The following is a 24,484-nucleotide window of genomic DNA, read 5'->3' on the forward strand; positions in this document are numbered from 1 at the left end:
GCATCCCAATAAAGGTGTCACAGCCAGGGCAACATATCTCCAGCTTCTCTGCCTCTCTAAAGAACCCACAATTCAAAGGTCTTCAAGAAGGCCTCCCTGAAGACACACGGCCACCAGGGCAACAAGTCACCAGTGTACATGCCCCTCTGAAGGTTCCCCAGTCAGAAGATCCCACAGGAGGTTTGCCACATCCAAGGCAACTGGCCTACCATGAGACTTGAGTCAACCTAGGAACAAAAAAGAAAACTCCCAAACAGAAACACCCCAACCAGAAAAAAACTCCCTATAACCATATGACAAGAGGCAAGAGCAAGACCATGAGAAACAGAAGCCAGTAAACTTTGGCATTATCAGAAACTACTTCTCCCACCACAGCAAGCCCTGGATAGACAAATGCACTTGAAAGTCAGGAAGATGACCTAAAATCTTATCTTAATGATAATAGAATCCTTTTAAAGAGATATAAATAACTCACATAAAGAAATATAAGAAAACGCAAGTGAAGAGGTAGAAGCACTTAGAGAGGAAACACATAAATCCCATAAGCAATACAGGAAGATACAATCAAAAAAGTGAAAGTTTTTATTAATGCAGTCCAAGACCTAGAATTGGAAGTAGATATAACAAAGACAAATATAGGCAACCCTGGAAATTGAAAACCAAGGAATGAGATCTGGGATAATTAATCATTACCAGGAGAATACAAGAGATAGAAGAAAGAAAGCAGCAGTCTCAACTAACCTGGACCCCCCAAGATCTCTCAGAAACTAGACAACCACCAATTAAGCGTACACCAGCTGATATGAGGCCCCCAACACATACTCAGCAGAAAACTGTGGGACTGTACTCCCTCAGAAAAGATGTACCTATCCCTAAAAAGACTGGGGGCCCGAAGTGGGCAGGGAGTTCTTATAGGTAGGGGGTGGGGTGAAGACATTCTCCCTGAGAAGGAAACTAGACTTACAGGATGTGGAACTTTCCGTGGGAGGACCAGAAGGGGGATAAAATCTGGATTGTAAAAAAGATTAAATATTTTTTAAACAAAGGAATATTATCATAATTGGAAAAACATGATCCCAGTTTCTCCTCCTTGCAGTATGACACCCTGTGACAAAATAAAGAATCAAGGGCAATGGAACATGTCCCATTTCCATGGACCCTTTCCACTCCCGTATTCTAAACAAGAGCATTGATGATCTAATTACTCTGGATGTCAGAAGGCACATACACCTAAGCCAGATCCCCTGATATTGAAGTGCTCTACCAAGGACTTAGCCTTAATTGAATCTCCCTATCAAGAACCCTCCCACAGGCTCCTCCTTTCATCCTCTAGAATCCAGCAGCTATACACACCCTGTTGTAACATCCAGTCTGTAGCCACAACTTAATATCTAACGGAAATATGGCCAGATCACAGACTTTTTTTGTACTCTTTTCTTTTGTGACTGAGTTTCGCTAAATGAACTATGCTGTATGTGAGTCAAACAGAACACAAGGCTGTAACAGAATTCAGAAGGATCAGCCTAACTGTTACTTCCCAAGCAGGGCTAAGACTAAAGGTGTGTAACAAAGAACTGAGCCATCCTGTAGGATTTCCTCCTAACATGGGCTCCATTGAGAAAATAAAAATTTTCCTTACTCTCTAGGAGCAATCTCAAAAAATGCGTCTCTTCTCATCCTGCTGCCAAGAGGACATGCACGTTTCCGGCCACCACTAACACCTATTTATTTCTCCAAACTTTCTCTTCTGAGACTGAGGCAGGTTCCATGTGCATGCCCCTGACTTCCTGATTCACACTATACATGCAAGCCAGGGCTCACAATTACAAAAACCCACTTGCCATTAGTTTCCGAGTCCTGGGATTAACGGTGTGGTCCATGCATCCAAAATGGTTACAGATTTTAGATGAAGGAGGGCCTGCTCAGCCAAATACCATCCAAGATGTCACACTTTTGAGTCAGAATGCCACTACTATGCCTTATCTAGGCAATCTGGAGCCTCAATTGGTCCCAAGGTCACTTGAGATCCCATTGTCAGTTCTTTCCTTTGTCCTATAGACAGGCCTCACTATCTATTGATCCAGGCTTTCTGAACAGCCCAGGATTCAATCTTGTGCTTAGAATGAAGAATAGAGCCCCTTGAGGTCTCTTGAAAGCTCATCCATAGAGTGCCCCGATCAGGGCAAATCACTGCTCTGCACTGTTCACATTTATGGGATAGACTTGAACCATCTACTAAATTTAAATAACATCTTCTGCATGTATACAGGGCATATTTTATACTTCACCAATCAAACACCCATACAGGCTAAAAAAATCACCAAAAATCCTCCTCCACTGTCTCCCAAATTTTCCCCAACTTGATATCCCCTTTACATAGCAACCTTAGACATTTCATGCAACTCACCAATTCACCAGGAATGAAGAGGTTTCCTGTAACCTGCGCAGTCCTCTGTCTTTGAATTCTCCTTAGAAGACCTGCCCTTATATATCTCTCCTAACCTGGAATTCAAAGCCCCTCCCACCCTTTGGCTCCTCCTACTTGCAATATTCAAATCCATTATTCTCTCCCACCCTTTGATGCTACTCCAGGTGTAGCCTCATTTTATAGAACTCATGAATTTAAATTTTTTGGTTTGTAATCCTTTATTTCTTTACATTTTATATTTTACTTTTATTACTTCCCAGTTCAGCTGTTACTTTCCTCCCAGACCTCCCTCCCACAATTTTTCACCACATTCCTAATCCCATGTCTCCAAGAGAATGCCTTCCACACCAGGCCTTTGGTCTGGTTTAAATAATTTAATGTGTGTAGCCATCTTACTTTTGTTTCTGTCTGGTTTTTAAGGTATAAATATGTTCTTCATGTCTTGGTTATTTAGTTTTGACTGGGAGTGCATTGAATCTGTAGTTTGCTTTTGGCAAGGTGGCCATTTTTACTACCTTAATTCTGCCAATCCATGATCATGAAAGAGATCTTTCCATATTCTGAGATCTGCTTTGATTTCTTTCTTCAGAGACTTGAAATTCTTGTCATACAAATTTTTCACTTGCATACTTAGAGTGACACCAAGATATGTAATGTTATTTGTGACTATGGTAAAGGGTGTCATTACCCTATTTTCTTTCTCAGCTTATTTATCCTTTGAGTAGAGGAAGGCTACTGATTTGATTGAGTTAATTTTACATCCAGCCACATGGCAGAAATTGTTTCTCAGTTGTAGGAGTTCTCTAGTGTTGTTTTATTGGGTTGCATAAGTATACTATCATATCATCTGCAAATAGTGATGTTTTGACTACCTCCTTTCCAGTTTGTAACATTTTGACAAGTGTTACAAACTGTACCTCCTTTTGTTCTCTAAATGCTCTAGATAGATCTTCAAGTACTATATTGAATAAATAGGGAAAGAGTGGGCAACATTTTCTGGACCATAATTTTAGTAGGATTACTTCAAATTTCCTCTGTTTAGTTTGATGTTGGCTTCTGGTTTGCTGTATATTGCTTTTACTATGTTTTGGTTTAGGCCTTGAATTCCTGATCATTCCAAGACTTTTAACATGAAGGGATAGTGAATTTTGTCAAATGCTTTCACAGCATCTAACTAAATGATCTTGTGGGGTATTTTTTTTCGAGTTTCTTTATGTAGTGGATTACATTGAAAGATTTCTATATATTGAACCACACTTGCATTGCTGTGATGAAGCCTATTTGATCCTGGTGAATTACTTTTTTGATGTGTTCTTGGATTCGGTCAGCAAGAATTTTATTGAGTAGTTTTGGATCACTGTTCTCAAGGGAAATTGGTCTGGAATTCTCTTTCCTTGTTTAATCTTTGTTTGGTTTATGTATAAGCAATACTGTTGCTTCATATAATGAATTGTGAAGGATACCTCGGGTTTCTGATTTGTGGAATAGTTTGAAAAGTATCCGTAGTAGGTCTTCTTTGAAAAACTGATAGAATTCCCAACAAACACATCTGGTCCTGTGTTTTTGTTGTTGTTGTTGTTGTTGTTGTTGTTGTTTTTGGTGGTGGTGGTGGTGGTGGTGGTTGTGGTTGTGGTGGTGATGGTGGTGTTTTGGGAAGACTGTTAATAACTGAATCTATTTCCTCACGTGTTATGGGACTATTTTGATGGTTTATCTGATCAGGTTTTAACATTGGCAGCTGGCATGTGTCTACAAAACTGTCCATTTCATCCAGATTTCCCAATTTTGTTGAGTATAAGCTTTTGTAGTAGGATCTGATGATATTTGGAATTTCTGCAGTTTCTGTTGTTATATCTCCCTTTTCATTCAATTTTATTAATTTGCATGTTTCCTCTATTCCTTCTTGTTAGTCTGCTAAGTGTTTATCTATCTTGTTGATTTTCTCAAAGAACCAACTCTTGGTTTTGTTGATTCTTTGTATAATTCTTTTTGTTTCTACTTTGTTGATTTTGACCTTGAATTTGTTTATTCCCTGCCATGTATTCCTCTTGGATGTATTTGTTTCATTTGGTTGTAGAGCTTTCAGATGTTCTGTCAAGCTGCTAATGTAAGCTCTCTCCATTTCCTTGTTGGAGGCACTTAACTATATGAGTTTTCTCTTAGCACATATGACTATTGACAGCTTTTCAGGATTTCTAGTTGCAACTGCTTTAAGAGGAGAACCTTCTAGAAAGGTTATTGTTCATTGTTTACAGGCTTTTACTGCTAAGGGACTGCCTAAAGTTGGCAAGACAGATAATGGGCCTGCATACACTGGAAACAGCTTTGAACAATTTTGCAAGGAATTTGGAATTGAACATAAAACTGAAATTCCTCATGATCCAATGGGACAAGGAATTGTTGAATGTATCTGAAAAATTAGCTTTAGAAAACAAAACAGGGTGAGTTTTAACTTCCAAGGTCACCAAAAGCACATCTCGCTTTTGCATTATTTGTTTTAATTTTTTGTAAACTGATACTAAAGGTCAGTCTGCAGTAGATCATCGCTGGCATCCAGACACTTCCAGCTCATATGCCATGGTTAAATGTTGAGATCCTTTAGCTAATACTTTGGAATGGCCCCAACCCTGTTTTAATTCGGGAATGAGATCCTGTTTGTGTTTTTTCACATAAAGGAATTGGAGATCAATGACTACTGAAAAGATTGTTTCGCCAAGTGGACACAGATCCTGAGCCTTCTAATGATTATGATACTAATGATGAAGGCATCTCAGGATCCCTATGAGCCATCTAAATTAACCTGAAGTGTAGTCTTTGCCCTTACTGGATAGCAGGTGTTTTCTATCAATTCTCAAAGCCACCCTCCTTACACCAGGAGGCTTGATCTTGTTTGGATCTTTGTCAGCTCCCAGTTTAGGCACTTAACTAAGCAATTACCCCTTGGAGGTTCACTTGAGTATGATGGAAAAGAGTCCTGCTCCACAAATCCTTGGTCATGTGAAGGTTTTATCTGAAAGGTGGGATGTAGACATCCAGTGCTTAGAGACCATTTAAGCATTTGATCTTTTCACATGTGTCCTTGAGATGGCAGGACTAGATCCTATGGTCATAGTTGGGTGGTGCAGAAGATTATTTTCTGTGCTGTTTGGAAATGTGAGACCACAAGGAATGTTTACTGGAAGCCCCAAAGAGATTTAATTACAGTTGCTAGGATTTCAACAGGTTCTGGCCTATCTAGTTCTAGTTATAACGGCAATGGACATTGTTTCTTCAGGGTTTTAGTTGTGCCAAAGCTGTGCTGTCTGGAACCTGGAAAGGAGTAGCATCCTTGGTTAGTTTTCTCTGTAACCCAATTCTAGTGTCTGGAAAAAATGTTAGAGAAGGCTGGATTAAGGGAAGGACTTGGACACTTTGGCTTTATAAGGAAGATTATGATTATGGACTACTTGTTTGTTTGTTTGTTTGTTTGTTTGTGACAGGGTTTCTCTGTGTAGCCCTGGCAGTCCTGGAACCTACCCTGCAAACCTGGGTGGCCTCAGAAAACTCAGCAATCTGCCTGCCTCTGCCTCCCAATGACAGGGATTAAATGAATGTACCACCCAGGAGGGGCCCTCTCCCCTTGATCACTAATTGAGAAAATACCCCACAGCTGAATCTCATGGAGGCATTTCCCCAACTGAAGCTCCTTTCTCTGTGAAAGAATGTGTCAAGTTCACACACGAACCCATCCAGTACAACATGTAAAAATGAAGTAAGGCTGGGCATCATAACAGAGCCTTTCAATCCCATTACCTGCAAAGCAAATGGATGAGGATCTCCATTTGTGGAAGGCAGTCTTGTTTACATAAGCACTTCCAGGAGAGTTAGAACTACGTACAAAGGCCCTATGTTAAGAAATCAAAAATAATGCCAGGAGGTGGTGGCACATGCCTTCAATCCCAGCACTTGGGAGCCAGAGGCAGAGAGATTTCTTAATTCAAGGCCAGCCTGGTCTACAGATTGATTGCCAGGACAGCCAGTGTTACACAGAGAAACCCTGTCTCCAAAAACAAAACAAAAAAATCCAAAATAAAATAAGATGAATAAATCTTTGTAATGGAAAAACAAAACAACTGTCATTGTACTAGCTGTTCTGCCAAGAGTAATTATAAAAATTCCTTTCAGAAAATAATTAACACTATTTTACCTACAATCTGATTTAATACTACCTAATGAATATTTACTTCGGGTGACATCATCACTCTTCATATCACTGGATATTCTGGAATAGTCTCAAACTCACTCAGCGTTTGACTCTGCCTCCAAATACTGACCATAAAGGCATGTAACACCACTCCTGGATTAATTTTTCTAAACAGGCTTTGGGAACAAAGAACAGGATGCCCTGGAGAATAGAATCCTTCCATCACAATTCATGGCATTAAAAGTGAGCCCTTCCAGCCTGACAGGGGTGGTGCACTCCTTTATTCCCAAAACTTGGAAGTCAGAGGCAGGCAGATTTCTCAGTTCCAGGCCAGTCTGGTCTAAAGACTGAGTTCCAGGGCAGCCAGAGCTACACAGAGAAAAACTGTCTCAAAAAACAACAACAACAAAAGTGAGCCCTACCACACCCAACTTAATTCATTTTCTACAAGTTCATTTGCATTTTGTTCAGTTTTCTGTGAGTGTTCATGTCTCATGTGTGCGGTCCCTGTGCCTCAAAAAGGGATTCAGAGCCCCTGCGTCTGGAGTTATAGCATATATGGGATTCCAGACCAATTAGGAACCAAATTTCAAGAATCAAGATCAACAAGCAATCTTTTCTTTTGTTGTAAATGTAGGTGTATACATGAACACGTGTCAGTAATGTGCAAGCATGCCTGGAACCCTACAGACAGAAGGAGGGCTAAGGCTCCAAAGGAATACAATTCCCAATGTATGGTTCTGAGCCACATAGTGGAGGTTGGGAACTAAACCAGGCTTTCCTGATGAAGCAACTATTGCTCTGACTCACTGAGCCATCACTCCATCTCCACAATAAGTAACCCTCAGTTAAATCCAGCTCTAGTTCCATAATGCTAAGAGTTTTGATATTTTGCAATGGTATGTAGTAGAAGAGATCACATTCAATTAAATTCAAGTTAGATATGGTGGTGCACTCCTTAAGCCCAACACTTGGAACACAAAAGCAGGTAGATCTCTGTGAGTTCCAGACCAGCCTTGACTACAGAGTAAGTCACAGGACTACCATGGCTGTTACAGAATAAAAAACTGTCTCAAATAAAAGAGACAGATCAAACTGTACTCAAGAAAGCACTTTTATAAATGTAAATCAAAACAACCCTGAGATTTCACCTTACACCATTAAGAATGGCTAAGATTAAAAATTCAGGAGAAGCAGATGTAGGCGAGGATGTGGAGAAAGAGGAACACTCCTCCACTGCTTGTGGGGTTGCAAATTGGTACAACCACTCTAGAAATCAGTCTGGCAGTTCCTCAGAAAACTGGGCACCTCACTTCCAGAAGATCCTGCTATACCTTTCCTGGGCATATACCCAGAAGATTTCCCCAGCATGTAATAAGGATACATGTTCCACTATGTTCATAGCAGCCCTATTTATAATTGCCAGAAGCTGGAAAGAACCCAGGTATCCCTCAACAGAAGAGTGGATGCAAAAAAATGTGGTATATATACACAGTGGAGTACTATTCAGCCATTAGAAACAATGAATTCATGAAATTCTTAGGCAAATGGATGGAGCTGGAGAACATCATACTAAGTGAGGTAACCCAGACTCAAAAAATGAATCATGGTATGCACTCACTAATAAGTGGATATTAACCTAGAAAACTGGAATACCAAAAACATAATCCACACATCAAATGAGGTACAAGAAGAACAGAGGAGTGGCCCCCAGTTCTGGAAAGAATCAGTCAAGCATTATAGCACAAACCAGAACAGGGAATTGGGAAGGGGTGGGGGGGGGAGAACAGGGGGAGGGAAGGGGGCTGATGGGACTTTCGGGGTTTGGGGGTCTAGAAAAGGGGAAATCATTTGAAATGTAAATGAAAATATATCGAATAAAGAAAAGAAAATACTTTTATTTAAAGAAAAATTAACTGCACATTAGTTAGGAAAAGAAACTGAGAGTAACAGACTCATTTGGCACACATCTATAAAATCAGCAGAGTGGATGTTGGAGAAGAATGGCAAAACCTGGGGACCAGCCCTCTTGGGAACTCTCACAGACTCAGTAGCCAACAAAAGACCACACACACACACACACACACACACACACACATGGGTTGAACTTAGGCCCCCATAATATATTTAGCAGATGTGCACCTCAGTCTTCATGTGGGTCCCCCAATAACTAGATTGGAAGCTAATGGCTGTCTCTGGAGCCATTCTTCTACCTAGGCTGCCTTGAGTGGCCTCAAAAGGAGAGGATGCACCTGATCCTGCAGAGACTTGATGCATTAGGTTCAAGGTAGACCCATGGGGAAACCCTATGAGAGAAAGGGAATAGAGTAGTGACTGTCAGGTAATGTTGAGAGGTAGGTAGTGTTGAGAACATAAAATGGATGTATTTATTAATGGGAAACACTGCCTAGACAAAGATGAAGGAGAAACTGAGGCAATTTCCAATTAATTGCCAGCACAAATTGTAAACCATCCTATGGGCAAGAACCAACCCCTGACACTATCAATGATACTCTGTTATGTTTGTCAATGGGAACCTTGCATAACTATGCTATGCTCATTGTTATACTCCTGGAGAACTGGCTAGCCCAATTTTAATCTGATGCCTGCCATTCAGCAACCAATGAGACCTAAAGCAGAGGCACATAGGCAGAAATATAGGCAGAGCCACGGAAGCGCCACAAAACGGGTAAAAGACTGCAGTAGTTAGAGCAGTTGAAAATACCAAGAAAACACAGCCCACCGGATCAAATAAGCTAGGCTTACAGAGATTTACAGAGATGGAAGCAACAATCAGGCAGTTTGTATAGGTGTGACCAAGGTCCCTACATATGTGGTCCTGTAGCTTGGAGTGCCTATCTTTGTCACTGAGGTAGATTTCTATGTAGCAAAATGCTGGATCCTGTTTTCAAATCCAGTCTGTTAGTCTATGTTTTTATTGGTAAATTATGTTCATTGAGATTAAGAGATATTAAGGAAAAGTGATTGTTGCTCCCGGTTATTTTTGATGTAATTTTTATGTTTGAGTGCTTCTCCTCTTTTGGATGTGTTGAAAGATTATTACTTCCTTTTTCTAAGGTGTAGTTTCCATCCTTGTGCTGGCATTTTATATTATCCTTTGTAGGGCTGGATTTGTGGAAAGATATTGGGCAAATTTTGTTTTATCATGGAATATCTTAGTTTTTCCATATATGGTGATAAGAGTTTTGGTGGGTATAGTAGTCTGGGCTAGCATTTGTTTTCTCTTATGATCTGTATGAGATCTGCACAAGATCTCCTTGTTTTCATGGTCTCTGGTGAGAAGTCTGGCGTAATTCTGATAAGTTTTCCTTTCCATTACAGGTTTGAATGGTCTTTCTTTGTCAAGTGCATATCTGTTCTTGTCCAGTCTGTTTGGATTTCTGTAGGCTTCTTGAATGGTCACAGGCATCTCTCTCTTTACGTCAGGGAAGTTTTCTTCTACAATTTTGTTGAAGTTATTTACTGGTCAATTAAGTTGTAAATCTTTATGCTCCTCTATACCTATAGTCCGTAGGTTTGCTCTTCTCATTGTGGTCTGGATTTCCTGAATGTTTTGGGTTACACGGTTTCTGCATTTTGCATTTTCCTTGATGGTTGAGTCAATGCTTTCTATGGTATCTTCAGCATCTGAGATTCCTTCATCTAACTCTTCTATTCTGTTGCTGATGCTTGTATCTATGACTCTTGAATTCTTACCAAGGTTTTCTATCTCCAGAGTTGTATCCCTTTGTGATTTCTTTGTTGTTTCTAGTTCCACTATTAGATCCTGTATGGTTTTGTTCAATTCCTTCACCTGTTTTTTTTGTTTCTTTGGTGTGTGTGTGTGTGTGTGTGTGTGTGTGTGTGTGTGTGTGTTTTCCTGTAATTCCTTAAGAAAGTTTTGTGTTTTCTCTTTAAGGGCTTCTACCTGTTGACAAATGTTCTCCTGTTTGTATTTAAGGGAACTATTTATGTCCTCTCTGACGTCCTATATCAGCATCATGAGATGTAATTTTAAATCCAGATCTTGTTTTTCTGGTGTGTTGGGGTATCCAGGACTTGCTGTTGTGGGAGAACTGGGTTCGCATGGTTCCATGTTGACTTGGTTTGTTGCCAGTGTTCTTGCATTTGATTTTTGCCATCTGGTTATCTCTGGTGCTAGCTGGTCTTGATGTCTCTGACTGTGGTTTAACTGTCCTGCTAGCCTATGTATCTGAACTCCAGGGAGACCCATTCTCTCTAGGAGGAGTTTATGTATGCAGAGCTGGGATAATGTGTGAGCTCAGGTGTACATAAAGAAATCAAAAGTATCCTGTCACCAGCTGATTCTTGATTCCTGTGTCCTGATGGTTCTTAGCAGGTCCCACTTTGTCCAGAAATTTGAGAATGGTGGTGGCCTCACCTTTGGACACAGATTGGTAGGCACTCCTGAAAGACTAGCTTCCTTGTGGTGGTATTTCTATATGTAATTCTGTGGCCCAGCATCTTATCTGGATGCAGACAAAAATCAGAAGTCTTCTGTCCCAGGCTGATCCTGGGTACCTGTGTTCTCAGGATTTTGGGCTGGTTCCTCTGAGCAGCAGGGGTGGTCCTCCCTGTGCTCTCAAACCTCTCTGCACTCCTGTGTGGTTAGCTATCTCGCTGATTAACCAGGATATGGCACTCTGTGGGAGAGGATCGTCCCCAGCTGGAGATAGAAACCAAACGCTTCCTGCCTGGGAGTACTTGACATGATCCTCTGAGCAACAGGGATTCTCCTAGCTGTGCTCTCTGGCTTCTCCACACTTCTGTGTGTCTGCTATCTCTGTGCATCACCTGGATATTTGCTTTATCGTTAGAAGTGTTAAAATCTCATCCATCGTGAAGGATAATTCTGCTACCAGTAATAGCCTTCTTACTGACAACCACATCTGTGAGATCAAGGGACAGAATGTCAGTGGCTTGAAGGATGCTCAGACTGCAGATAGACTGTCAAAAGCTGGGACTGTGGTTACCCTCACGATCATGCCTGCTTTTATCTGGGAACATTATTAAACGGATAGCTCCCAGCATTATGAAAAGCATGATGGTTCACTCCAGTCCTGAACTTTAAATGCCTTGTACAGTGAATCACATCACAGCTGAATGTTTCCAGCTTTCCTCTTTGCCTACTTCTCTATTTCTCACATGATGCTTTCCTGGAACCTGAGGGAATATGGTGCTTGGAAGCCTTTCTATTTTCTATCATAGCTGGGAACCTCACTCTATTTCATATCAGCTTCTGATTTGAAGATAGATGTGTAGCCTTAGCCAGGTTCTAGAGATGTAAAACACTCAAAGTTTTACTTACATTCCTAGATTTGGTTCTTTACTGGGAACCTGATGTGTTTATATAAGCCATGGTTATTAGGATAAATGGTGTAGGCTTAGCTTTCCCTGAGAACTGGTCAGCTTTCTCCTAGAACAAAGCACGGTGTTAGTCATGTGTTTCAGTTCTGTGGCATACTTTGAATTTAGTACATCAGCATAGTACATTGCCTTTGATAGTTATTTTTTAAGTTTTCTCTGTGTGGGTATGTAAAATCCAATTAATCAACACTGTTTTCATTCCAGAGAAGCATTATACAGTTGTGTGTACATTGCAAGACACTGTAATGATTGTCATTAAATCTTAATGACCTTCACATCATATGCTTCAATTGTCACCTTAAATATAATAAGCATTTAGTATAAAAGCCAAAATAGAATTATTGCTGCCTTCTGAAACCTGAAGTGTTACCTCTCTATTAAACTGCTATATGATATATATCTGATCAGCTTACTGGTAAAGCTGAGGTGCCTAGTCATATCAAGATTTTCTAGTCACTGTACAAAGAAAATGCCTAAGAGCTGCCCTATTGCTTTCTGAGAAAACAAAGTGCTGTATATTTCATGTGTAAGTTCTTATACTCAATAACGTTTTGGGTCTCTTATTTACTTAGAGAATAATTTGGTAATATCTAAATTAGGGTTTGAATCCTAATATTATGTAACTTTAGCTAACTTGGCATGGTTTTAGGTGTTTACCTAGTCGTCTTAATTTGTTCCACTTTCTGAATCCTTAATGTAAACAAAAATGGCAAGGACACTTTATCCTGATTTTTTTCTTTCTGAATTAGTTAATCTCCTATTCTATTATAGTATGTGATACTATCGTAATAAAGGTAAAAAACGTTAAAAAATATTAGGGGAAAACTTTACCTAATGTGTTGGGTGAAGAACTATAGGTCAGTGGGACATATGCAGTAGTGACTGGAATGTAAATGGATAATATATGTAATAAAATAATTTTCAGGAACTATTTCTTCTTTTATTTCATGAGAACATAATGTAACAATGAAGAATGAATATTTACAGTTGCTTTGAAACAACCCCTCTATATAAACCACAGTGGTACACAACGTCTACAGAAAGGCCTGGTTAATTCCCACAAATACTGAGATGAAGGGTGTACATAACACACTTCTTCATGACTATAAATGTCTGGAATGGTCAAGTAGCTGAGAGAAGTAAGTTGGATTTGGGGTGTAATCCAGAGTAAGCCAGTCCTCGGATTTGTCAAAGTCGTCAAGGATTCTTTGCCAGAGTTCCTCTGCAGATGGACCTGAACCTCGAGCCTCCTCTGGGCAATGGGTGGCAGCTTCTAGGACATCTGTAGATTCAGTCACTGGAGTAAGCCAGTCCTCGGGTATGTCAAAGTCGTCAATGATTCTTTGCCAGAGTTCCTCTGCAGATGGACCTGAACCTTGAGCCTCCTCTGGGCAATGGGTGGCAGCTTCTAGGACATCTGTAGATTCAGTCACTGGAGTAAGCCAGTCCTCGGATTTCTCCAAGTCGTCAAGGATTCTTTGCCAGAGTTCCTCTGCAGATGGACCTGAACCTTGAGCCTCCTCTGGGCAATGGGTGGCAGCTTCTAGGACATCTGTAGATTCAGTCACTGCTAGATCAGTCTGGGCTTCAACTGCTGCTGATTGACCAGAATCCCAATCTATAATGGGAGCATGGCCAACAAGCAGATCTTCCTGCTGACTACACCTGTCTGCATCACTGGCCTGATAATGATGCAGAGAAGATTCCTGGATGCAGTTGAGTTTGGGAATGGAAACCTCACTAAATGTGCCTGAACACATGGGCTCTCCATTCTCAGCAGCAACAAGAGGTATGGAACCAGGAAAGTGGGTTGATTCAAAAACTGGTTTTGAACTTCCATTGGTCTCTGGCAAAGCTTCTGTAATATTCTGGAGAGCCATCCGCTTGTACTTAGCTCGGCTGTTCTTAAACCAGATCTGGAAAAGAAAGAAGATATCAGAAGAATGCCTGTTGTCCCCTAACAGGACCACAAGGTGAAGATTTTGGATAAAAGGTGTTTGTATAGCAATGATTCACATGTCAGAAACAAAGAAGCAGGAAACTCAAGATGGCTAAGATATTATAATAAAGTAGATTGTGTATGACCAGACAACATAAGACTGGGGAGATTGAGCCAGTGTGTCCTGTATTTTAGCAGGAGCTCTGGTGATTAGATTTCTGAGACCCTGCATGGAAACAATGCTATTCTATATTGCTACCAGGTTGATAAAAATTTGAGTCCCAGCATTTGATTCATAAATATCCACCACCTAAAACTGTCATCACTGCCCTAAGCATTTAAGAACAAAATTAAAGTTTCTGATGGGAAAGTGTAGATTTTTGCTGTTGGATTGAGGGAAAAGAGAGGGGCAGACCTTGATATCCCTCGCTGTCACACCAACTAACTCTGCCAGCTTCACACATTGATCCTGGTTTGGGTACTGACACTTATCAAAATGTTCTTGCAGCAGGTGCTTTTGTTTTTTGGAGTACACAATGCGTTCCTTCCGCACCTTTCTTGAAGTCACAGGGCCAGATTGATGGTCACCATATTTCTCTGACAGTACCACAGATCCTATGAGAACATGGAAACAAGATTTCAATTATGTATTTGATAACATAGACGCCCTGAGGGTTTTTCCAAAGTAGGTAAACCTGGGCCCAGTACAGGATCTAGTTGCATTTGGATACCTGATTTTCTTGATGGTCCTTGGAACTCTTGCTGATGTAGGTCCCTTTCAGGGACTGAAAGACTTGATTGCATTGGATTTGTTGGGGTCAATATGGGACTGTAATAAACTTGAAAGGGTAAGTTCCTTGCAGTCTCTTGAAGCCTTTGGGGTCTGGTTTCTATGGGTGCACTTGAAGGCATTTGGAATTTTGGATACAAGGAGGGACCTTCAGCCCTATGTGTGTTCCGAACCTATTGGAATATGTTCTGGAGAATCTAGTAAAAGAAAACACGTCAAAAAGGTACAGAGAGCACTGATTTACCCATCCTGCCTACCCAGCATTTGGTTTGGACTGTTACAGAGCAGGAATCAGACAGGAGCTTCATTCTTTCTGAACAACTGCCTCTGTTTCCAAATCTTACAAGTATTCTCAGTATTGAAATAAATATGCACTTGGCTCCAGTATTAACAAGAGGTTGCCAGTCCAGGTAAGCTGGCAATTGAATGTTCATTTCCAATGTTTAAATTTTCCATATCCTACACTTCTGGCTGTGAAATTTTGTTGGGACAGACTACTAGCTAGTCTGCCTCTGCCCATGAAAATAAAAGCCTGAAGGCTTCACAGGATTTCTGTGGCATGCAGGGCAACTGACACAAAAGTCAAATCACAAACCCAGGAATTCTGCAAACAGAGTAAATGGACAACTGACACCAAAGTCTGAAGACCTCCCAGGGGCACTGCAGCATGCAGAGAAACTGAATCGACAGTCTGAAAGCCTGTCGGGAATTCTTTTGCATGCAGGGAAACAAAACCTACAGTACTTATGCTTCCCTGGTTAACAGCTAAACATAGGGCAACAGCTTGACAAATCCTCTCAAGAGTAAACAGTATGAAGGCATCCCAATAAAGGTGTCACAGCCAGGGCAACATATCTCCAGCTTCTCTGCCTCTCTAAAGAACCCACAATTCAAAGGTCTTCAAGAAGGCCTCCCTGAAGACACACGGCCACCAGGGCAACAAGTCAACAGTGTACATGCCCCTCTGAAGGTTCCACAGTCAGAAGATCCCACAGGAGGTTTGCCACATCCAAGGCAACTGGCCTACCATGAGACTTGAGTCAACCTAGGAACAAAAAAGAAAACTCCCAAACAGAAACACCCCAACCAGAAAAAAACTCCCTATAACCATATGACAAGAGGCAAGAGCAAGACCATGAGAAACAGAAGCCAGTAAACTTTGGCATTATCAGAAACTACTTCTCCCACCACAGCAAGCCCTGGATAGACAAATGCACTTGAAAGTCAGGAAGATGACCTAAAATCTTATCTTAATGATAATAGAATCCTTTTAAAGAGATATAAATAACTCACATAAAGAAATATAAGAAAACGCAAGTGAACAGGTAGAAGCACTTAGAGAGGAAACACATAAATCCCATAAGCAATACAGGAAGATACAATCAAAAAAGTGAAAGTTTTTATTAATGCAGTCCAAGACCTAGAATTGGAAGTAGATATAACAAAGACAAATATAGGCAACCCTGGAAATTGAAAACCAAGGAATGAGATCTGGGATAATTAATCATTACCAGGAGAATACAAGAGATAGAAGAAAGAAAGCAGCAGTCTCAACTAACCTGGACCCCCCAAGATCTCTCAGAAACTAGACAACCACCAATTAAGCGTACACCAGCTGATATGAGGCCCCCAACACATACTCAGCAGAAAACTGTGGGACTGTACTCCCTCAGAAAAGATGTACCTATCCCTAAAAAGACTGGGGGCCCGAAGTGGGCAGGGAGTTCTTATAGGTAGGGGGTGGGGTGAAGACATTCTCCCTGAGAAGGAAACTAGACTTACAGGATGTGGAACTTTCCGTGGGAGGACCAGAAGGGGGATAAAATCTGGATTGTAAAAAAGATTAAATATTTTTTAAACAAAGGAATATTATCATAATTGGAAAAACATGATCCCAGTTTCTCCTCCTTGCAGTATGACACCCTGTGACAAAATAAAGAATCAAGGGCAATGGAACATGTCCCATTTCCATGGACCCTTTCCACTCCCGTATTCTAAACAAGAGCATTGATGATCTAATTACTCTGGATGTCAGAAGGCACATACACCTAAGCCAGATCCCCTGATATTGAAGTGCTCTACCAAGGACTTAGCCTTAATTGAATCTCCCTATCAAGAACCCTCCCACAGGCTCCTCCTTTCATCCTCTAGAATCCAGCAGCTATACACACCCTGTTGTAACATCCAGTCTGTAGCCACAACTTAATATCTAACGGAAATATGGCCAGATCACAGACTTTTTTTGTACTCTTTTCTTTTGTGACTGAGTTTCGCTAAATGAACTATGCTGTATGTGAGTCAAACAGAACACAAGGCTGTAACAGAATTCAGAAGGATCAGCCTAACTGTTACTTCCCAAGCAGGGCTAAGACTAAAGGTGTGTAACAAAGAACTGAGCCATCCTGTAGGATTTCCTCCTAACATGGGCTCCATTGAGAAAATAAAAATTTTCCTTACTCTCTAGGAGCAATCTCAAAAAATGCGTCTCTTCTCATCCTGCTGCCAAGAGGACATGCACGTTTCCGGCCACCACTAACACCTATTTATTTCTCCAAACTTTCTCTTCTGAGACTGAGGCAGGTTCCATGTGCATGCCCCTGACTTCCTGATTCACACTATACATGCAAGCCAGGGCTCACAATTACAAAAACCCACTTGCCATTAGTTTCCGAGTCCTGGGATTAAAGGTGTGGTCCATGCATCCAAAATGGTTACAGATTTTAGATGAAGGAGGGCCTGCTCAGCCAAACACCATCCAAGATGTCACACTTTTGAGTCAGAATGCCACTACTATGCCTTATCTAGGCAATCTGGAGCCTCAATTGGTCCCAAGGTCACTTGAGATCCCATTGTCAGTTCTTTCCTTTGTCCTATAGACAGGCCTCACTATCTATTGATCCAGGCTTTCTGAACAGCCCAGGATTCAATCTTGTGCTTAGAATGAAGAATAGAGCCCCTTGAGGTCTCTTGAAAGCTCATCCATAGAGTGCCCCGATCAGGGCAAATCACTGCTCTGCACTGTTCACATTTATGGGATAGACTTGAACCATCTACTAAATTTAAATAACATCTTCTGCATGTATACAGGGCATATTTTATACTTCACCAATCAAACACCCATACAGGCTAAAAAAATCACCAAAAATCCTCCTCCACTGTCTCCCAAATTTTCCCCAACTTGATATCCCCTTTACATAGCAACCTTAGACATTTCATGCAACTCACCAATTCACCAGGAATGAAGAGGTTTCCTGTAACCTGCGCAGTCCTCTGTCTTTGAATTCTCCTTAGAAGACCTGCCCTTATATATCTCTCCTAACCTGGAATTCAAAGCCCCTCCCACCCTTTGGCTCCTCCTACTTGCAATATTCAAATCCATTATTCTCTCCCACCCTTTGATGCTACTCCAGGTGTAGCCTCATTTTATAGAACTCATGAATTTAAATTTTTTGGTTTGTAATCCTTTATTTCTTTACATTTTATATTTTACTTTTATTACTTCCCAGTTCAGCTGTTACTTTCCTCCCAGACCTCCCTCCCACAATTTTTCACCACATTCCTAATCCCATGTCTCCAAGAGAATGCCTTCCACACCAGGCCTTTGGTCTGGTTTAAATAATTTAATGTGTGTAGCCATCTTACTTTTGTTTCTGTCTGGTTTTTAAGGTATAAATATGTTCTGCATGTCTTGGTTATATAGTTTTGACTGGGAGTGCATTGAATCTGTAGTTTGCTTTTGGCAAGGTGGCCATTTTTACTACCTTAATTCTGCCAATCCATGATCATGAAAGAGATCTTTCCATATTCTGAGATCTGCTTTGATTTCTTTCTTTAGAGACTTGAAATTCTTGTCATACAAATTTTTCACTTGCATACTTAGAGTGACACCAAGATATGTAATGTTATTTGTGACTATGGTAAAGGGTGTCATTACCCTATGTTCTTTCTCAGCTTATTTATCCTTTGAGTAGAGGAAGGCTACTGATTTGATTGAGTTAATTTTACATCCAGCCACATGGCAGAAATTGTTTCTCAGTTGTAGGAGTTCTCTAGTGTTGTTTTATTGGGTTGCATAAGTATACTATCATATCATCTGCAAATAGTGATGTTTTGACTACCTCCTTTCCAGTTTGTAACATTTTGACAAGTGTTACAAACTGTACCTCCTTTTGTTCTCTAAATGCTCTAGATAGATCTTCAAGTACTATATTGAATAAATAGGGAAAGAGTGGGTAACATTTTCTGGACCATAATTTTAGTAGGATTACTTCAAATTTCCTCTGTTTAGTTTGATGTTGGCTTCTGGTTTGCTGTATATTGCTTTTACTATGTTTTGGTTTAGGCCTTGAATTCCTGATCATTCCAAGACTTTTAACATGAAGGGATAGTGAATTTTGTCAAATGCTTTCACAGCATCTAACTAAATGATCTTGTGGGGTATTTTTTTTCGAGTTTCTTTATGTAGTGGATTACATTGAAAGATTTCTATATATTGAACCACACTTGCATTGCTGGGATGAAGCCTATTTGATCCTGGTGAATTACTGTTTTGATGTGTTCTTGGATTCGGTCAGCAAGAATTTTATTGAGTAGTTTTGGATCACTGTTCTCAAGGGAAATTGGTCTGGAATTCTCTTTCCTTGTTTAATCTTTGTTTGGTTTATGTATAAGCAATACTGTTGCTTCATATAATGAATTGTGAAGGATACCTCGGGTTTCTGATTTGTGGAATAGTTTGAAAAGTATCCGTAGTAGGTCTTCTTTGAAGAACTGATAGAATTCCCAACAAACACATCTGGTCCTGTGTTTTTGTTGTTGTTGTTGTTGTTGTTGTTGTTGTTGTTGTTGTTTTTGGTGGTGGTGGTGGTGGTGGTGGTGGTTGTGGTTGTGGTGGTGATGGTGGTGTTTTGGGAAGACTGTTAATAACTGAATCTATTTCCTCACGTGTTATGGGACTATTTTGATGGTTTATCTGATCAGGTTTTAACATTGGCAGCTGGCATGTGTCTACAAAACTGTCCATTTCATCCAGATTTCCCAATTTTGTTGAGTATAAGCTTTTGTAGTAGGATCTGATGATATTTGGAATTTCTGCAGTTTCTGTTGTTATATCTCCCTTTTCATTCCAATTTTATTAATTTGCATGTTTCCTCTATTCCTTCTTGTTAGTCTGCTAAGTGTTTATCGATCTTGTTGATTTTCTCAAAGAACCAACTCTTGGTTTTGTTGATTCTTTGTATAATTCTTTTTGTTTCTACTTTGTTGATTTTGACCTTGAATTTGTTTATTCCCTGCCATGTATTCCTCTTGGATGTATTTGTTTCATTTGGTTGTAGAGCTTTCAGATGTTCTGTCAAGCTGCTAATGTAAGCTCTCTCCATTTCCTTGTTGGAGGCACTTAACTATATGAGTTTTTCTCTTAGCACATATGACTATTGACAGCTTTTCAGGATTTCTAGTTGCAACTGCTTTAAGAGGAGAACCTTCTAGAAAGGTTATTGTTCATTGTTTACAGGCTTTTACTGCTAAGGGACTGCCTAAAGTTGGCAAGACAGATAATGGGCCTGCATACACTGGAAACAGCTTTGAACAATTTTGCAAGGAATTTGGAATTGAACATAAAACTGAAATTCCTCATGATCCAAAGGGACAAGGAATTGTTGAATGTATCTGAAAAATTAGCTTTAGAAAACAAAACAGGGTGAGTTTTAACTTCCAAGGTCACCAAAAGCACATCTAGCTTTTGCATTATTTGTTTTATTTTTTTGTAAACTGATGCTAAAGGTCAGTCTGCAGTAGATCATCGCTGGCATCCAGACACTTCCAGCTCATATGCCATGGTTAAATGTTGAGATCCTTTAGCTAATACTTTGGAATGGCCCCAACCCTGTTTTAATACGGGAATGAGATCCTGTTTGTGTTTTTTCACATAAAGGAATTGGAGATCAATGACTACTGAAAAGATTGTTTCGCCAAGTGGACACAGATCCTGAGCCTTCTAATGATTATGATACTAATGATGAAGGCATCTCAGGATCCCTATGAGCCATCTAAATTAACCTGAAGTGTAGTCTTTGCCCTTACTGGATAGCAGGTGTTTTCTATCAATTCTCAAAGCCACCCTCCTTACACCAGGAGGCTTGATCTTGTTTGGATCTTTGTCAGCTCCCAGTTTAGGCACTTAACTAAGCAATTACCCCTTGGAGGTTCACTTGAGTATGATGGAAAAGAGTCCTGCTCCACAAATCCTTGGTCATGTGAAGGTTTTATCTGAAAGGTGGGATGTAGACATCCAGTGCTTAGAGACCATTTAAGCATTTGATCTTTTCACATGTGTCCTTGAGATGGCAGGACTAGATCCCATGGTCATAGTTGGGTGGTGCAGAAGATTATTTTCTGTGCTGTTTGGAAATGTGAGACCACAAGGAATGTTTACTGGAAGCCCCAAAGAGATTTAATTACAGTTGCTAGGATTTCAACAGGTTCTGGCCTATCTAGTTCTAGTTATAACGGCAATGGACATTGTTTCTTCAGGGTTTTAGTTGTGCCAAAGCTGCGCTGTCTGGAACCTGGAAAGGAGTAGCATCCTTGGTTAGTTTTCTCTGTAACCCAATTCTAGTGTCTGGAAACAATGTTAGAGAAGGCTGGATTAAGGGAAGGACTTGGACACTTTGGCTTTATAAGGAAGATTATGATTATGGACTACTTGTTTGTTTGTTTGTTTGTTTGTTTGTTTGTTTGTTTGTGACAGGGTTTCTCTGTGTAGCCCTGGCAGTCCTGGAACCTACCCTGCAAACCTGGGTGGCCTCAGAAAACTCAGCAATCTGCCTGCCTCTGCCTCCCAATGACAGCGATTAAATGAATGTACCACCCAGGAGGGGCCCTCTCCCCTTGATCACTAATTGAGAAAATACCCCACAGCTGAATCTCATGGAGGCATTTCCCCAACTGAAGCTCCTTTCTCTGTGAAAGAATGTGTCAAGTTCACACACTAACCCATCCAGTACAACATGTAAAAATGAAGTAAGGCTGGGCATCATAACAGAGCCTTTCAATCCCATTACCTGCAAAGCAAATGGATGAGGATCTCCATTTGTGGAAGGCAGTCTTGTTTACATAAGCACTTCCAGGAGAGTTAGAACTACGTACAAAGGCCCTATGTTAAGAAATCAAAAATAATGCCAGGAGGTGGTGGCACATGCCTTCAATCCCAGCACTTGGGAGCCAGAGGCAGAGAGATTTCTTAATTCAAGGCCAGCCTGGTCTACAGATTGATTGCCAGGACAGCCAGTGTTACACAGAGAAACCCTGTCTCCAAAAACAAAACAAAAAAATCCAAAATAAAATAAGATGAATAAATCTTTGTAATGGATAAACAAAACAACTGTCATTGTACTAGCTGTTCTGCCAAGAGTAATTATAAAAATTCCTTTCAGAAAATAATTAACACTATTTTACCTACAATCTGATTTAATACTACCTAATGAATATTTACTTCGGGTGACATCATCACTCTTCATATCACTGGATATTCTGGAATAGTCTCAAACTCACTCAGCGTTTGACTCTGCCTCCAAATACTGACCATAAAGGCATGTAACACCACTCCTGGATTAATTTTTCTAAACAGGCTTTGGGAACAAAGAACAGGATGCCCTGGAGAATAGAATCCTTCCATCACAATTCATGGCATTAAAAGTGAGCCCTTCCAGCCTGACAGGGGTGGTGCACTCCTTTATTCCCAAAACTTGGAAGGCAGAGGCAGGCAGATTTCTCAGTTCCAGGCCAGTCTGGTCTAAAGACTGAGTTCCAGGGCAGCCAGAGCTACACAGAGAAAAACTGTCTCAAAAAACAACAACAACAAAAGTGAGCCCTACCACACCCAACTTAATTCATTTTCTACAAGTTCATTTGCATTTTGTTCAGTTTTCTGTGAGTGTTCATGTCTCATGTGTGCGGTCCCTGTGCCTCAAAAAGGGATTCAGAGCCCCTGCGTCTGGAGTTATAGCATATATGGGATTCCAGACCAATTAGGAACCAAATTTCAAGAATCAAGATCAACAAGCAATCTTTTCTTTTGTTGTAAATGTAGGTGTATACATGAACACGTGTCAGTAATGTGCAAGCATGCCTGGAACCCTACAGACAGAAGGAGGGCTAAGGCTCCAAAGGAATACAATTCCCAATGTATGGTTCTGAGCCACATAGTGGAGGTTGGGAACTAAACCAGGCTTTCCTGATGAAGCAACTATTGCTCTGACTCACTGAGCCATCACTCCATCTCCACAATAAGTAACCCTCAGTTAAATCCAGCTCTAGTTCCATAATGCTAAGAGTTTTGATATTTTGCAATGGTATGTAGTAGAAGAGATCACATTCAATTAAATTCAAGTTAGATATGGTGGTGCACTCCTTAAGCCCAACACTTGGAACACCAAAGCAGGTAGATCTCTGTGAGTTCCAGACCAGCCTTGACTACAGAGTAAGTCACAGGACTACCATGGCTGTTACAGAATAAAAAACTGTCTCAAATAAAAGAGACAGATCAAACTGTACTCAAGAAAGCACTTTTATAAATGTAAATCAAAACAACCCTGAGATTTCACCTTACACCATTAAGAATGGCTAAGATTAAAAATTCAGGAGAAGCAGATGTAGGCGAGGATGTGGAGAAAGAGGAACACTCCTCCACTGCTTGTGGGGTTGCAAATTGGTACAACCACTCTAGAAATCAGTCTGGCAGTTCCTCAGAAAACTGGGCACCTCACTTCCAGAAGATCCTGCTATACCTTTCCTGGGCATATACCCAGAAGATTTCCCCAGCATGTAATAAGGATACATGTTCCACTATATTCATAGCAGCCCTATTTATAATTGCCAGAAGCTGGAAAGAACCCAGGTATCCCTCAACAGAAGAGTGGATGCAAAAAAATGTGGTATATATACACAGTGGAGTACTATTCAGCCATTAGAAACAATGAATTCATGAAATTCTTAGGCAAATTGATGGAGCTGGAGAACATCATACTAAGTGAGGTAACCCAGACTCAAAAAATGAATCATGGTATGCACTCACTAATAAGTGGATATTAACCTAGAAAACTGGAATACCAAAAACATAATCCACACATCAAATGAGGTACAAGAAGAACAGAGGAGTGGCCCCCAGTTCTGGAAAGAATCAGTCAAGCATTATAGCACAAACCAGAACAGGGAATTGGGATGGGGTGGGGGGGGAGAGAACAGGGGGAGGGAAGGGGGCTGATGGGACTTTCGGGGTTTGGGGGTCTAGAAAAGGGGAAATCATTTGAAATGTAAATGAAAATATATCGAATAAAGAAAAGAAAGTACTTTTATTTAAAAAAAATTAACTGCACATTAGTTAGGAAAAGAAACTGAGAGTAACAGACTCATTTGGCACACATCTATAAAATCAGCAGAGTGGATGTTGGAGAAGAATGGCAAAACCTGGGGACCAGCCCTCTTGGGAGCTCTCATAGACTCAGTAGCCAACAAAAGACCACACACACACACACACACACACACACACACACACACACACATGGGTTGAACTTAGGCCCCCATAATATATTTAGCAGATGTGCACCTCAGTCTTCATGTGGGTCCCCCAATAACTAGATTGGAAGCTAATGGCTGTCTCTGGAGCCATTCTTCTACCTAGGCTGCCTTGAGTGGCCTCAAAAGGAGAGGATGCACCTGATCCTGCAGAGACTTGATGCATTAGGTTCAAGGTAG

At 40.6% G+C, this 24,484-nt stretch overlaps 1 protein-coding gene across 1 annotated transcript; it reads right to left on the minus strand.

Annotated features, from left to right (window-relative positions):
- Window positions 1-13,102: 13,102 nt before the first annotated feature.
- Window positions 13,103-14,850, minus strand: LOC127683413 (homeobox protein CDX-1-like). The gene is made up of 4 exons (XM_052180633.1): window positions 14,670-14,850; window positions 14,354-14,553; window positions 13,510-13,915; window positions 13,103-13,239 (listed from the first exon to the last, which is right to left on the minus strand). Exons 1-4 carry the CDS (start codon window positions 14,848-14,850, stop codon window positions 13,103-13,105), a joined length of 924 nt encoding a protein of 307 aa, XP_052036593.1.
- Between the last annotated feature and the right edge of the window lie 9,634 nt (window positions 14,851-24,484).

This window comes from Apodemus sylvaticus, chromosome 1 (genome assembly GCF_947179515.1).
Source record: "Apodemus sylvaticus chromosome 1, mApoSyl1.1, whole genome shotgun sequence".
Taxonomy (NCBI): Eukaryota; Metazoa; Chordata; class Mammalia; order Rodentia; family Muridae; genus Apodemus; species Apodemus sylvaticus.